Source organism: Solanum pennellii, chromosome 1, assembly GCF_001406875.1.
Source record: "Solanum pennellii chromosome 1, SPENNV200".
NCBI lineage: Eukaryota > Viridiplantae > Streptophyta > Magnoliopsida > Solanales > Solanaceae > Solanum > Solanum pennellii.
In genome coordinates, this window is record NC_028637.1 from 89,871,836 (window position 1) to 89,886,607 (window position 14,772).

Genomic DNA, 14,772 nt, shown 5'->3' on the forward strand with positions numbered 1-14,772 from the left:
TAAAATTTTATACTAAATCATAGAAGGTAATGTATGAAAAATCAATTGAATATATCTATATTTTGTAACAGTTGTTATTCCAAGTCATCTATAAGGTACATACTCTTTAATTAAAAATATTAGTTTTTTAATATCAATATTTTTTAAATTCGGACTTCTTCCTCCTCTTTGTTATAACTTCATCACTACTTACTTTCTAATATTCGTTTATTCACCAACCTAAAGAGTTATCATATCAAAATCACTAAAAAAAATTAATTAAAATTGAAAGACAAAATAAGGTACGAAAGAAAATACATTTAAAATACACAATTAAAAAAAAAATTAGCTATGCAGAAAAAATTAAAAAAAAATGACAGACACAAATTCCTAATTCTTCTAGTTTTGCTTCGCTTATATACAAAAATATTAAAGAGTATATTCCATATTTCAAATAAATTCTACATTCAATATACAACTTCCTAAAAACGAAGAGTCATTATAATTAAGAGGATTAAGAATGTGATTTTAATATTTTTGACATTTATGACATCACATAATTACCATTCTTGTAATTAGCATGTAAAAGCAAGGGCAATATAGTAAAAGCTGGCGAAATATGACCGTTGGAGAGGGATCATCCCTCTGTATTTACTTTCCTTGTTCTTCAACTCCAAAACTTCGACGAAAAACACAAAATATTTTTGAAAAATCATCCAACATACTGAGAAGAAATCTTGATACTCCTGTGTGCAAATTCTCCGAAGAATGTTGTAAATTTCTCTATTTTGTGAGTTTTTTTTTTGTGTGTTCTACTTTCTATCATCCTGTTTTTAATGGCTGAGAAAAAATATAATTATATTCGTCTAACTGTATGTTTCAATTCTCGAATCTTGTACATTTTTCAATTGGGGTTTGTTCTATTTTAGGGTTCAAGTTGAAAACAGATCGTAAATCCGATTTTTGGCTCTTCATATGGAGGTATTGTAGGGGTTTTAACTGTTAGATTAAATTGAATTGTAGCGACCTGATCTTGACACAAACCCTAGGTACTTATGGAATATCATAACCATAACCCAACAACTCTATCATATTTTCCCCTTTAAAAACAAGAATGTAAAAAAAAAAAAGGCATCTTTCTACTGCAAATTAAGCAAAAATTGAATGACAGGTAATGTTCTGGAAATCATTTTGTTTAGTAGGAGTAGCATAAACTTGTCCTCCCCAATTCCCATTTCTGGGATTACATTGGGTTGTTGTGGAGTTATATTTGGTTATAGTTTTCGCAAATAATATTTGGTTATATATTTTGTTCCCACTATAATGAGAGGACAAGGAAAAGAAGGAGATAAAAGAGAAGTAATAGAAACCTTTAAAGGCCATCTAGAGACTTTTGTCGTTTTAGTTGATATTTTTGTTATGTATGTGTGTAGACGTCTAAGAGTTGTTCCAAGTTGTATCAAATTGCAGCTGTTATATGTATGTACTAACTATTAAAGTGATTAAGTTAGATAGCTTGTTAATTAGCATTTGTTAGGTTGTGGCATGCTTGCTTTGACTTAGCTTTCCTTGATAGCTTGTAATACCTTTTTGTAAGTTATATACAGTCATTTCACTTCAATATATATTTCACACTCTTTGCATTTTGATGTTATATAGTTCCAGTGAGGTTACTGAAGTTTGAGATGACCGCTATTTTAACTACATCTTCTGGTCCAATCTATGCACCAGAAGACCCTACTCTCCCCAAACCTTGGAAAGGCCTAGTTGATGGCATAACATGATATATCTACTTCTGGAATCCAGATACCAATGATACCTAATATGAGAGGCCTGTTCACTCATCTAATGGAGTGTCTGCTCCTGCGCAAAAGTCAGCTGTATTTTGTTGGTTCATTTGTTCAAAAACCCTGTCAAGGTCAACATTATGATCAGACGGTAGGCATAGTAGAGGTAGCAACAACAAGGTTACATTCCTGAAGGGAGATCAGGTATCTTTTTACAATGTATCTGTATAAGTTTTGTCCTCTCTCTATTTCCTTTAAAAAATGAAATTGAATATATACAGTATGCAACAAAGGGTATATGATAACTTTTTGTATTGCATTTTCATATTCATAACTTTTTGTATGCATTTTCATATCCTTTTGTTCTTAAAACCTTTTGAGATTATTGACATTAACTAAATACCAGTACTTAAAGATCATCTAAAAAGAAAGGTTTGTTCCCTTTAGTACTCTGATTAATTGCCCTTCCCAAATCCCACTTTATTTAGTTGCCCTCTTGAAGTTGGCAAATGTTGTTATCACATTATAGAAAATCTTTTCTTTTACATATGCCCTTTGGGCAGAATTTGAACTGTTTATCTTCGAAATCTATTACTAGCTTTTTCAAAACACGCTGCTTTTATCACATGAGAACTTCTACCATCTTACAACATGTGTTTTTACTTATATTAGATTTCATGTGATAAGTTTTTACTTAGCATAGTATCACTACTTACATCCTCATTAGTTTTTGTTTTGATATATCTCACTTTTGACTAATTGTTGGTTAGCGATCTTTGTGATACATCAACCTAACTCTGAAGATGGTGTAGTTAATGTTATATCCTTCAACGTCTACCCTTCTTGTGGGCTGTCAGTAGATATTACATTTATTATTTCACAAGTAATAATGTTAACTTATTTAGTTTGTATAAATGATAACATCTTGGTTGAATTTTCAGACTGTATAATGAATTTTTGCTCAGTGATGATATATTGTTCTTTGTTCCAACTGAATATGGGCCTTCTTGGATTTATGAGCTACAAGTATTTGATGTCTTAAGATGTATATAAGTTCATCTTCAACTTCACTTCTTTCGCATGATATATTGTTGTGTATCCGAATTGAATTTAATGTTTTTGGATTATTTCTGAGGATGGATTTCTGCCAGTTGTTGCTTGTTATTTCTATTTTCTGTTGCCTTCTTCCACAAAGTGTATCAACTTTAAATTTAAAAAAAAATTCTCGAATATTAAATTTTGGCGAAATTTTACATTGTAAAATCAAAGAAGGTTATAGAATTAGTAACTTATTTGTTTGGTATTTAGTGATTGATAAAATCTCCTCAAAAGAAAACTAATTTGTCATTTCTTTTTGTCAAAATAGTTGTCATTTATTTGCTATACTAAAATAGGAAAAAGTTGTAATTTCCAGGTTAGGTTCTTTACTTGTGAGTTTTTCTTTTTAAGTTTTTGCTTGTGATAATGTAAAGCATAGTTCCTGTTTTCCCCTATTGTCTCTGTCTGGTGTGAAATGTTTGTTGGCTTCTTGTTAATACATTAGCAGCTTTTTGGAATATGGTTGTAGTTTCCAAATTTGCTAGCTGAACTAATATTTGTCGCAGAAATGAATTTAAAGGATGTAATTGCACACGGCTATCATCTGAATAGTCTCCAGACGCAGAGGAAGATGGAAGTAAACGCACATTAGATTTATTTCACTATAGCTTATTTTCCAGCTTGCTAGATCCACTTATTGATACACATTTTCTTATCTCTCTCATGATTATTAGATTGTATTTAGTTACTTTTGTTTTGATTGATTCTAACTTTGAATACTTAGATTAACTTGATTAAATGATAAAACGATATAGGTTTCAGGTGAAGCTTGACAAGAAAAAAAACTAAAACCTCATAGAGTTACACGAAGTGCAAATAGAAGAAGATCTACTCTTGTTTGATTTTTTGAATACTTGTATATTATTCTTTTTAATAGAAGGACAAGAAGAAACATTGATAGAAATGTACCTTTTGTTTGATATTTTTATACTTGTATTTTTATTTTTTTTAATAGGAGAAAAAAGAATACATTATAGAACAAATATATTACTCTTGTTTGATTTTTTGAACACTTGTATTTTGTTCTTTAGATTTTGAATATTGGGTAAAACAGTTCATTATTTAGTTTGTTTATATGAATATTTAGGGTGGGATATAGGTGTAGGGAGTTGTGCAGGGGGGAGGGGGTCCTCAAGGCACGGCGTCTCGGTGATAGGGGTCCTCGGGGCATGATACCTTGGGGACGTGGGTAGGGTAGGGTAGGAAGGTCCTCTAGGCATGGCGCCTCGAGGACCCGAGGGGTGGTGGTAGGGTAGGGTAGGGGGTCTTCGAGGCATGGCGCCTCGGGGACACGGTTGGTGGGTAGGGTAAGGGAGTCTTAGGGGCACAACGAGGTAGGGTGGTCCTCAAGGCACGACGCCTCAGGGACAAGGGGTAAGGTAGGGGAGTCTTTGAGGCACGGCACCTCGGGTACAGGGTGGTAGGGTAGGGGTCCTCGGGGCACGGCGCCTCAGGGACGGAAGGGTAGGGTAAGGTAGGGGCTTCTCGGGGATGGAGGGTAGGGTAGGGTAAGGGAGTCCTCTAGGCACGGTGTCTCAGGAACAGGGGTAGGGGTCCTCAGGGCACGGTGCCTCGGGGACAAAGTGGAAGTGGGATCTCGAGAATGGAGGGTAGGGTAGGGTAGGGGAGTCCTCGAGGTACGGTACCTCGGGGACGGAAGTGGGGTAGGGTAGGGGGCTTTTGGGGCACGGCGCCTAAGGTATAGGGGGTAAGGTAGGTGAAGTCCTCAGGGACGGGGGGATACGGTAGGGGGGTCCTTAGGGCACGACCCCTCGTGGATGAGGAGAGAAAGGTAGAGGGGGTAGGGTAGGGGTTATATGGGCACGGCGCCTCAGGTACATGGGGTAAGGTAGGGTAGGCGGTCCCCCGGGCTCAGCGCCTCGGGAAGAAGGGTTAGGGTAGAGGGGTCCTTGGGGGCACTGCTCCTCGACGACGAAGGGATGGGGTAAGGGGGGATCCTCGGGGCACGTCATCTCGAAGACAGGGGGTAGGGTAGGGCGAATCCTTAAAGCATGACACCTCGGGGACAAAGGGGTAGGGTAAGGGGGTCCTCAAAGCTCGACACCTCGGGGACAGGGGGTATGGTAAGGGGGTCCTCGGGGTACGGTATCTCGGGACAGGGGGTAGGGTAAGGGGTCCTCGGGGCACGGCGCCTCGAGGACAAGGGGTAGGTAGGGGGTCCTCGGGGCATGGTGCCTTGGTGACAAAGAGTAGAGTAGGGTAGGGGGATCATCGGGGCACGATGCCTCTGGGATAGAGGGTAAGGTAGGTGAAGTCCTCAGGGACGGGGGGATATGGTAGGGGGTTAAAGTAGGGGGGTCCTTAGGGCACGGCGCCTCGTGGATGGGGAGAGAAAGGTAGAGGGGGTAGGGTAGGGAGGTCCTCGGGGCATGGTGCCTCAGGAATAGGGGATAGGGTAGGGTAGGAGGATTCTCGGGGACGAGGGGTAGGGTAGGGGGGTCCTCGGGGCACAACGCCTCATTTACATGGCCCATTTAAATTTTCAATTTTTAAATGACAACAAATATAATGTTAATAAAGTGTTGAATTATTTTTGTTTATGTACATTGTGAGTCCTTATATTTTGGTTGTTCGAAAGTTCATTGTGGCATCGTGCTTGCTACGCTGCTTGCTCTCTTCTTTATTCATTCAGCATTCCAGTATGGGAAAAAGCCTTTAGGCTTTAGCAACATGGCAGCCATCTATGCTAAGAAACAAAAAACAAATCCTTCGGCCTCTTTGCTAAAAAATCATTTATGCCCTCTTTATTTTTATTAAATACATGATGAAACTCTTAACACTTTATCATATTCCCTCTTTATTTTTATTCACACCGAAAAACTGTTTTGAAAAACACCAAACTAAATCGAATCGAAGTAGAAAAATCGAACCGAACCGATCTAGTTTGGTATAAACTATGGTGCACACTTTTCTAAAATCGAATATCGAAGAACTGAATCGATATTTGATTAAATCGAACGAAGAACCGAACGTCCACCCCTGGAAAAAAGTTGAGGAGTCTGGTGAGGAGCTGTCGGCTGACCTTTCTAAACAGGAAAGAAGACGGCAAAAGAAAGCCCGTAGGGAATCGAAGAAAGAAGCCAGAGAAAGAAAAAACATTTGCGCAACAACAACGAGCATTTGGTTACTATGAAATTTATGAGGACCTTAATATGAAATTTGACAATTTATGATTAGAGAATGTATTCTCTAACCATCAATCTTATAAATAATAATAGGCCATTGTTGATGCATTTTTCTTTATATATTTTAGCAATGGAAATAAAGAATTTTTTTAATAGAGTATATATTTTGAATTATTTATTAATAATGTATTATTCTCATTAAATAGATATTAAAGTTGATAAGTTTCATCATGTATCTTCATTTCAAATAAAAAGATATGCTCAAATAATATAATCATATATTTGATTAAAAGAAAAAAAATCCTGACACCTATCTATTAATCCTCGCGCGAAGCACGGATACAATCCTAAAAAAAAGAAATATGAATTTTCTTATACCACATTATATCTTCTAAAACCAAAAAAAAAATACTATTTAATCACAAATATACCGACCTTGCATGTTGATGAAATTTTTTAAAGAAAATAATCTAGAAATAGTGTTTCAGTGATAATCATCTTATCTTATTAGATTATGTGCTTTGATTTTGTGTTTCATGAAAATTTTGCCCCCACAAAAGAAACAAAATATGCAAAGTTATACCAACAAAAACATATGAATCAGAAAATACAGTTTTCTTTGAAAATTATGTACTTCATGAAGATCAGTATAATAATAATTTGCTTTTCCAATAATCAATATACATAAACAAAATCTCATACTGAAAGAGGAATAAAGAAAATGTAGGAAGATGACGATTTACAAATACGAATAAATACAAATGGAGGTTGATGAAAAACTATCGAAATGAAATGATCATTTTTGTCAAGTTCAAACTTGAAATTTCATCCTAATTTTCACTTCGTCTCATAAAATATCTATTGAGCCTTAGATCGACGATGTATGAAACCTAAAACTCAATAGAAATATACATAAAATATAATCAAATAAGAAAGATTTAATTTAGTAAGTTTTTCAACTTACTTAGAATGGATTAAATAAGTAAAACAGGAACTTGATTTCTGTACAACTATACCAAAAGGGACATACATGAGCAAGAAAATGTGCAACTATTTGAACTTGATTTCTGTACAACTAATAATATTGATCTCTCAATAAAATGTAAGATATATGTGTCCCAATCTCTTGGATATACTAAAAGAAAAAGAACATTGAGGCATAAAGTTTTATCTGGTCCTATTAGAAAATACAGTTTTCTGTAAAAATAAAATCTGATAGGATACACAATATCCCTATGAGAATCAACTTTGTTAGGCTGAATATGTGTCTTGAAGAAGTTTGAGCCATATTTTCCACTTCTCAATCACTACAATTTCTTCTAAATTTTACTAACCAGCCTTGATTGCTTCTACTTTGACTGTTACCCTGCTGTTTTCTGCAAAACTGAAGAGATCGGGAACCTGTCTCGTGGAGGAGTATTCCTTCCCCACCCAATCGTCATACCAGAAAAGTATTCTTTTCGCATCTTCTAGCTTTAACTGTATTAGTTTTTCTTTCCTACTCCGACGAAATGCTTCTTATAGTATGAGAGGACCAAGAAATAAGCATGCATCATAGTTGGAAACCTCCTGTATTGTATTCCAAGCACTTGCCAAATATGTGACTGATGATATGATTAATCACATGGGGATTATACTAGGAAGATTGCCCTGACAGGACACCATGTGTTTTGTATCTGGTACACTTACAGATTGGATAAGCTACTACCTTCACATACCAGCTTTCATGGGGGAGCGTAACGACATCATCTTCCAGTGTATTGCTGCAAAGTTAAAGAGCATGATACACAGTCCATCAGCCAAATGCTGAATAAATAGAAATAGTAATGATTAAGCACGTTTTAAATGGACTTGAATGACGGAATCTTGTCGACCCACAAGGCATGACCAGTTCACGCTGACATTACATAAGCCAAGACCACTTCGAGACACGCACCAGTAAGTTTCTTTTTATTTGTCAAGCTGAATAATATCCCTTAGATAAAGAAGATTCCAACACTGCAGTACATAGTAGATATTTATCTTACTTTTTGCATGTAACAGCTAAGTTATGGAAAAATCCCATTAGTCTAACTATAGCGGTGGCTAAAACATTTAGAATTTGCTATAAAATAACCATAATTTTCTATATTCCTCAAGTCCGTCAAAGGTTTTCCGATGGAGAGATCTACTTCAGGCTCCAACTAGAAAGGCAACTTGGTATGTTCCACCTGCAATAATTCACAGAGACCGACCTCACAGACTGACAGTCCAAGCTTTACAAGAGTAACAGACAGACAAGAGCATTCAGTTAGGTGAATCCAGTACCTCCATCTTGGCTCATATCCTCCACTTGTTGGAGCAACAAGAACAGTCTGCCGAGCCCCAGGGTTCACAAGATCTTTTTCAACACCATTTCGCAAATAACACAAGCAAAGGATTATAGTATCACTCAGCTTTTCGCTAACCAATCTGCATAAGAGAATGAGTTAATCGAAATCTCTGAAATCAAGTTTTACCGAGGTAACATTATACATACCACATCTCATGAATTCCTTTTGCTGTATTATCCTTCAGGCACTCTTCCATGGTTCAATACCTCCTCCTACACAACATTAAAGGAAAGGTGTCATTCCTATACCACAGCCCAAGAGCATCTAAGCTCAAAATATAGTCTATTCTTTAAGGCATTAACCAAGAGTCTATAAGAAAAATCAGCCTGGTAATATAAATCCAGCTTTACAGAAAATGTAAATACTTTACAAGAGATCTCCTAATTACTGGTGTGGCTATCAAAATCATGAGCATCAACATGTAGCTTCCAGATTCCAAGTGATAGTGTCAGGGCCTACAAATTTTATATCTCCAGTGCTTTCACCAGATATCTATCAGTTCAACTCATGTCACCGGTAAATTTTACAGTTGAGAATTACAGTAATTTTACAGTATTGACCTTTTTCAATGTAGTAATGACACTGCATACAGACCAAACAGCGACAAACTTTTAAGCTCATAAATGATGTCATCCTTAAACCAACACCTATGACTAAAAAATTTGCTCATAAGTAATCTATAGAGAATAGAATCAACAGCATCAGTGAGACAACCTAGTTTAGTATTGTGTCTATTGGCAATTTTTTTAATCTTGGTTTATAAGCTCCCTCTAAAGCGCACTTGTTTACTTATACAGAAGTCAGAACATGATCCCCCCAAACCCCCAAATTCTATAAACAGTGACCACTCATTTAGGACAAAATCAGCTGACCTCAAAGAGGGGAAAAAGGAAAAAACGTTGTAAAGAAAATAAATGGCTAAAACAAGTTGCATGATAGAAGAGCAGTATATTTGAAAGCATTTATTAGTTATTTGGAGTTTGGATGTACCTTTAGGGAATCAATTCACTCTTAAGATCATATGATCATCTTACGGTTTCCGAGCGAGCGTAAGGTCAGATTCTTGATTGAACTCAACTACAGAACTTTGCCATAGACAGAATAAGCTGTCAAGTCAAATCATCTCAACCAACTGAAACAGCCACCTCCAGGATTTCATCTGAGCTGGATGAGCCAAAATCAACGCTAGTAGACCTGTCTGTGTGCACATTGCTGATGTTTACCTGATGAACTATCTCATCAATCAATTCTGCATATGCTTCCCTTGGAAGGATTCCAGAAGTTGAAACATCAGTCAATAGAGTAAAGAGTGAAGCAGAATGGCGGGATCTATACAGGAGATTCTTCATAAAGCTCAGACTTAAATGGTCAACTTCAACGCTAGCATTAACCATTTCAAGTAAGATCTCTTCAACCATGCTAAAATCACTTCTTTTACAGAAATCCGAGAGAATCAGATTATAGGTCTGTTTACTTGGGGCTAGACCAACCTCCTTCATTTGGCGGAACAAAGCATAAGCTTCTCTAACTTCACCACCAATAAGAAGTCCACTAATCGCAATAGTGTAAGAAACATCATCTAGTTGGGACTTCCATGAAGCAGCTTCCCTGATTAAACTAATAGCTTTGTGAAACTTACCAGATTTTATCAGCCCATTTATTATCACAGTAATTATGTGAGAATCAAGCCCAACGTGACTTCTAACAAGTCCATGGTACACCTTGACTGCCTCGCCTATCCTACCTGACCTGCATAATCCAGTCAATAATCCGGCAAAAGTATACTTATCTGCTACAAAACCTCTATCTATCATGTCATTGTAAAATTCAATGGCACCAGCAGGATAACCAGCTTTACAGAAATAGCTAAGGAAAGAGTTACAAGCAACTAAATCAGGTTGGATCTTGAAGCCAGTTATGAGCAAAGGTAGTTCAACGAATTGCTTAGAGAGGCAAACGGTTGTAATCAAAGAGCAAAGAGTATAAGAATCAGGTGTTAGTCTTTGCTCCCGCAAATGAAAGAAAGCATTAATTGCATCTTCATACCTCCCCATTTTAGACAGGCAGTGTATTAACACATTACAAAGAACCAAATCAGGGGAGCATCCTTTTGATTCCATGGTATCCAAGATCCCAAATGCCTTGCTTGGCATCTGGGACTCAAAAAATCCCTTGATCAATGATGTGCAAGTTACAACATTTGGTGAATACCCACTCTCTACCATCTTCTTAAGTAAATGGCTCGCAGCATCCATGTTCCCAGCTTTACAGTGAACATCAATTAATATACTCCAAATTCTCTCACATATAGGAACACCCAAAACTATCATCAGACCCAATATCTGTATTGCCTCTGCTATGCAACCTCCTTTACAATAACAATGCAAAATCACAAAAAATGTTTCCTCATTAGGATAATACCTTTTCCTCAACATTACTGTAAGTACATCCTGAAGATTAACCAAATCATTGAGCTTACACAAGTTACACACAGCAATGCTATACGACAAAAAATTTGGAACCTCGGTTTCTTTCAAAACTCTAAGTGCCACTTCGACACGCTCAATCTTGAACAATACATCCATTACAATATTCCTAGAAAAAGTATTTGGTGTATAACCATATCTAAGTATTTCCTCAAATGCCTCGAACACTCTATCATACATTCCACCAAACCAGTAAATTCTCAATAAAAACAACAAAGTTTGTGGCTTTATTACACAACCAACCTCCTCTAATCCCTTAATAATCCCTTTCACTGTTCTACACCTCTTCATCAACCGAGACACGATACTAACTATAAGGGTCAATGTGCCCCTATCATGAAAGTAATTGGGTTGCCTTGCACACCACAAGAAAAAAGAAAAAGCAAGAATGTCAGAACGGCAATTTGATATAGTTGTACGTACAATTGTAGGGGTTAATATGATTCTGGGATTTTCAGGAAACTTCTGGTAATGGCTAGAAGAAAAAGAACCTTGTGGGGTATCAGCAAAACATTGAATCTGTGAGCATAGACTTCGAAATGAGGCCAAAGATTCCATTTTGAGCATTCGATGTGACGCAATTCTTCCAATGGAGAACCATTTCCATAACATTTCCAGTATATAATACCAAGAAATCTAAAAAAGAACAGCATACAAAGAGAATAAGAGAGAGATTCAGGCAGACACTTTTTATACATTGATGAGTTTTTCTTTTGAAGATGGAGCTTGGAAGTTGGTCATGTGCTGGTAAAACCCTGCAGACCAACAAAACCCTAGAAGACGATTGACCCGACTGAATCCAAGACCCGAATCCGACTTGAAAATGTTTAGTTTTGGGAAAATTTGTCTTATCAAGAGTAGTTAGATTCAATATATTATATATATTATGAGCATGTTTTAATTTATATAGTGAATATATAATTGATATTTTTTTTAATGTATATAAGTATCATATGTGATTTCAAATATTTAAGTGTTATTTAAATTATTTGTGTTATATTTGTTTTGAAATGAAAACTATAGAATTTTATTGAATTTGAATTGTATTACAATTATTGTTTATATTTAATATGATTTTAGTAACTTTTTAAAATATCACATCTTCTTTTTCGATTAATCATAACTGTCATCGTCGGACTATCAAGAACTCCAATCTACTCAAACATAAACCATCATGCAATCCACGAAATAGTGGGGATTCTTCAGATCTTCAATCACTGCCGACATCAACATAAATTTACCTCATGATAGAATCTAATCAGGACTGAGGTGGAAAAAAAAAGGGAACACGAAGAAAGATTTTGAAAATAATTCCAGTCGCAGATTCATAGAATGCATGTAATCAACGGTGAATTATTATATGCAACATGCACAATTATATTCATATCCCAGATTTCATCATCCGTATCAAAGAAGTTGGTTATACTAGAAATGAGTCATTATCGAAAAGAGTTTTTTCAGTCAGATCTAAACGTAAACGAAGTTTTAACCTAGAACCAAAATAAAAATTAATAGTAAAAGAAAAAAAAGAATACTAGACATCCCCCACCCCTCTTCCCACCTACCACCAACTTACTCCTAATTTTTTTTTATTTTTCAAAAATAATAAAAATCTGTTTAAAATAAAAAAATAAAAAAATTACCCCCTTTCCGGACCCCCTACTAACCGACCCTTAAATTTTTTTGTTTTTCAAAAACAAAAAAGAAATTGTTTCATTTTCCACTTATATGGATTAAATATAAATTTTCATGTTAAATAGTAATGAGCATTAAATGAATCACTCATATATATATATGAGTGATTCATTTAATGCTCGTCACTCCGAATGTATTTGATGGTGCTATGGATGGTGAAAAAGAACAATGATGAGAACTTGTTTGAACAGAGAAGGAGTGAGAAGAGGGGAGCAAAGAGATGATTTTAGCTATTGAAGATAAATCTAGCCTATATTATTGCAGTAAAAAAAAATTAATACAAAAATTTCACAAAGAACTCCCATCTATGTGCCAATAAATTTTATCAAGTTTTTGCACAAATATCACGAAAAGCAATGACTTTTATTTTTAATTCACCTAAATTTTATAGATCTCATAATTACTATATACTCTCTCTGTCTCTATTTACTTGTCCATATTTTCTTTTTAAATGTCTATATTTACTTGTTCATTTTGACAAATCAAGAAAGGATAAAAAAAATTTTCTATTATATATATCCTCATTTAAACTTTTTGAAAATTTCACAGTTTTAATTCATCCTTTTTGAAACAATATTTTTAATAAAGATAAAATTGTAACTTTACTATGTTAGTTATTATTATTTAATATGTGTGCGTTTTATAAAGTGGACAACTAAATAAAGACAAAGGAAGTATCTTTCAATAGAATCTCTCATTACTTTTATAACAAAAAAATTATTTATTTTGAGTATTAATACGAAAATCACACCACCAATATTTGGTTGTCTTATTGTTTTAATCAATTTATAAAAAAAAATTTACATAGATAGATGTGCGCAAATTTGATAATTTTATAGCATTAAAGATTATTAAATTAATTATTTGTTGGAGTTACTTGTTTTATAAGGAGACAATAGAAATAAATTAGAGAGAATTTTTTAAGTTCTATTTTTAGTAAAGGAAACATAGTAACGTATGATCTTTAAATAGCTAACAATAATTTTGTCTATCTTAGCGTGTTAAATCACTTCACTATATGTTCATTACTCTACAATTATGTAATTATCCTCCCATGTGCTAGCATAGGAATGATGTTTGCAACAACCAAGTCTTGTAAATTCAATTGTGTCATTTAAGCTCATAAGAAATTTGTTGATGTTATATAGCTTCTTATGTCATCATCATTGTCTTAAAGTTATTATTATCATACCTTCTATTATTGATTCGTATTTTAAATATAATAAATGATCATGACCATCAAAATAAAAATCTCAAAGAATAAAGAAACTAAGTGAGACAATCTGTATATTGATGGGTGGCAGTCCAAGACAAATGCTTAGCATGGATCGATTCCAATTGGTATAGAAGGGTGACAGCTCAGGACCGAAAGCTTAGCATTGGCCGATATCAATATGTGTAATTATGAGAACATCATTCCATGGATTAAAATGGCTAGCATGGGTTATCCTCTTCTGCCCCTGATCAGCCGTTCATTTGTATCATATGTCTAATAACAGATTATAACACAGAAAATTAAAAAAAAAAGTGTAACATACACAATTTCACAAGTATAAGCAAATGTTGTCTCTAATCCTTGTCTATTTGTATTTGGTTTCACTTGAGTTCTCTTTTTACATATGGTTGTATTATGTCTTACATATTCAGTACATTCTTTCGTACTGACGTCCCTCATTGGGAACGTTGCATTTCATGCCGCAGGTATGGTTGCTCAACTAGTAGATCTCCGATAGAAACACTTGATACTCATCGGTTGTTGGTGATCTCCAGATTAATTTATTGTTTTACCGAGTCTTTACTATGCATATTTTGATAGCTGTACAATCATTGATTCCAGTAGAGAGTATGTAGACATTGTAAAGCCATCATATGTATTCATAGTTTTACTTGTTACATGTATCAGTTTAACTAGTCGACATGTGTTGTATATGTAGCTTCTAATTAAATCTATCAGCATAGTAATTCACTTTCTCATTATATGTCATTTGTAAAGCATGTGTTCATATCGTACTTGTCCACCTCACCTAGAATTAAAGTGTGGCAGTTTAACTTGAATTAATGGTGGAAAAAATCTGATTTGAATAATGATGATCAAGGGAATGACTTGAGGTTAGAATACATTTATATTTTCTATTTTACTAGAATATTGTTTTATCGTTATCAAAATAAAATTAATGATGAGATTATTATGATCTTTTATATATATATA

General features: G+C 35.0%; 1 protein-coding gene and 1 long non-coding RNA gene across 6 annotated transcripts; one reads left to right on the forward strand and one right to left on the reverse strand.

The window, feature by feature from the left end:
- Positions 1 to 668: 668 nt before the first annotated feature.
- Positions 669 to 3,838, forward strand: LOC114074433. Its single transcript, XR_003574833.1, has 2 exons — positions 669 to 1,970; positions 3,620 to 3,838. It is a non-coding gene; the product is annotated as an uncharacterized LOC114074433 (long non-coding RNA).
- A 3,205-nt stretch (positions 3,839 to 7,043) lies between these two features.
- On the reverse strand, positions 7,044 to 11,721 carry LOC107007751 (putative pentatricopeptide repeat-containing protein At1g16830). Of its 5 annotated transcripts, XM_027914625.1 has the most exons (6): positions 9,373 to 11,721; positions 8,529 to 8,594; positions 8,318 to 8,461; positions 8,127 to 8,220; positions 7,947 to 8,008; positions 7,044 to 7,773 (listed from the first exon to the last, which is right to left on the reverse strand). In XM_027914625.1, the coding sequence occupies exon 1, from the start codon at positions 11,478 to 11,480 to the stop codon at positions 9,507 to 9,509; it is 1,974 nt and encodes a 657-aa protein (XP_027770426.1). In that variant the 5' UTR covers positions 11,481 to 11,721; the 3' UTR covers positions 7,044 to 7,773; positions 7,947 to 8,008; positions 8,127 to 8,220; positions 8,318 to 8,461; positions 8,529 to 8,594; positions 9,373 to 9,506. The 5 variants fall into 5 exon arrangements, with proteins under 5 accessions (XP_027770426.1, XP_027770425.1, XP_015062007.1 ...); XM_027914624.1 differs by having other exon boundaries at positions 7,044 to 8,008; XM_015206521.2 differs by having other exon boundaries at positions 7,947 to 8,220.
- Positions 11,722 to 14,772: the final 3,051 nt, after the last annotated feature.

Excerpts from the sequence above, each read along its gene's own strand:
- LOC107007751 (XM_015206529.2), bottom strand. The coding sequence starts at position 11,480 with ATGTTATGGAAATGGTTCTCCATTGGAAGAATTGCGTCACATCGAATG.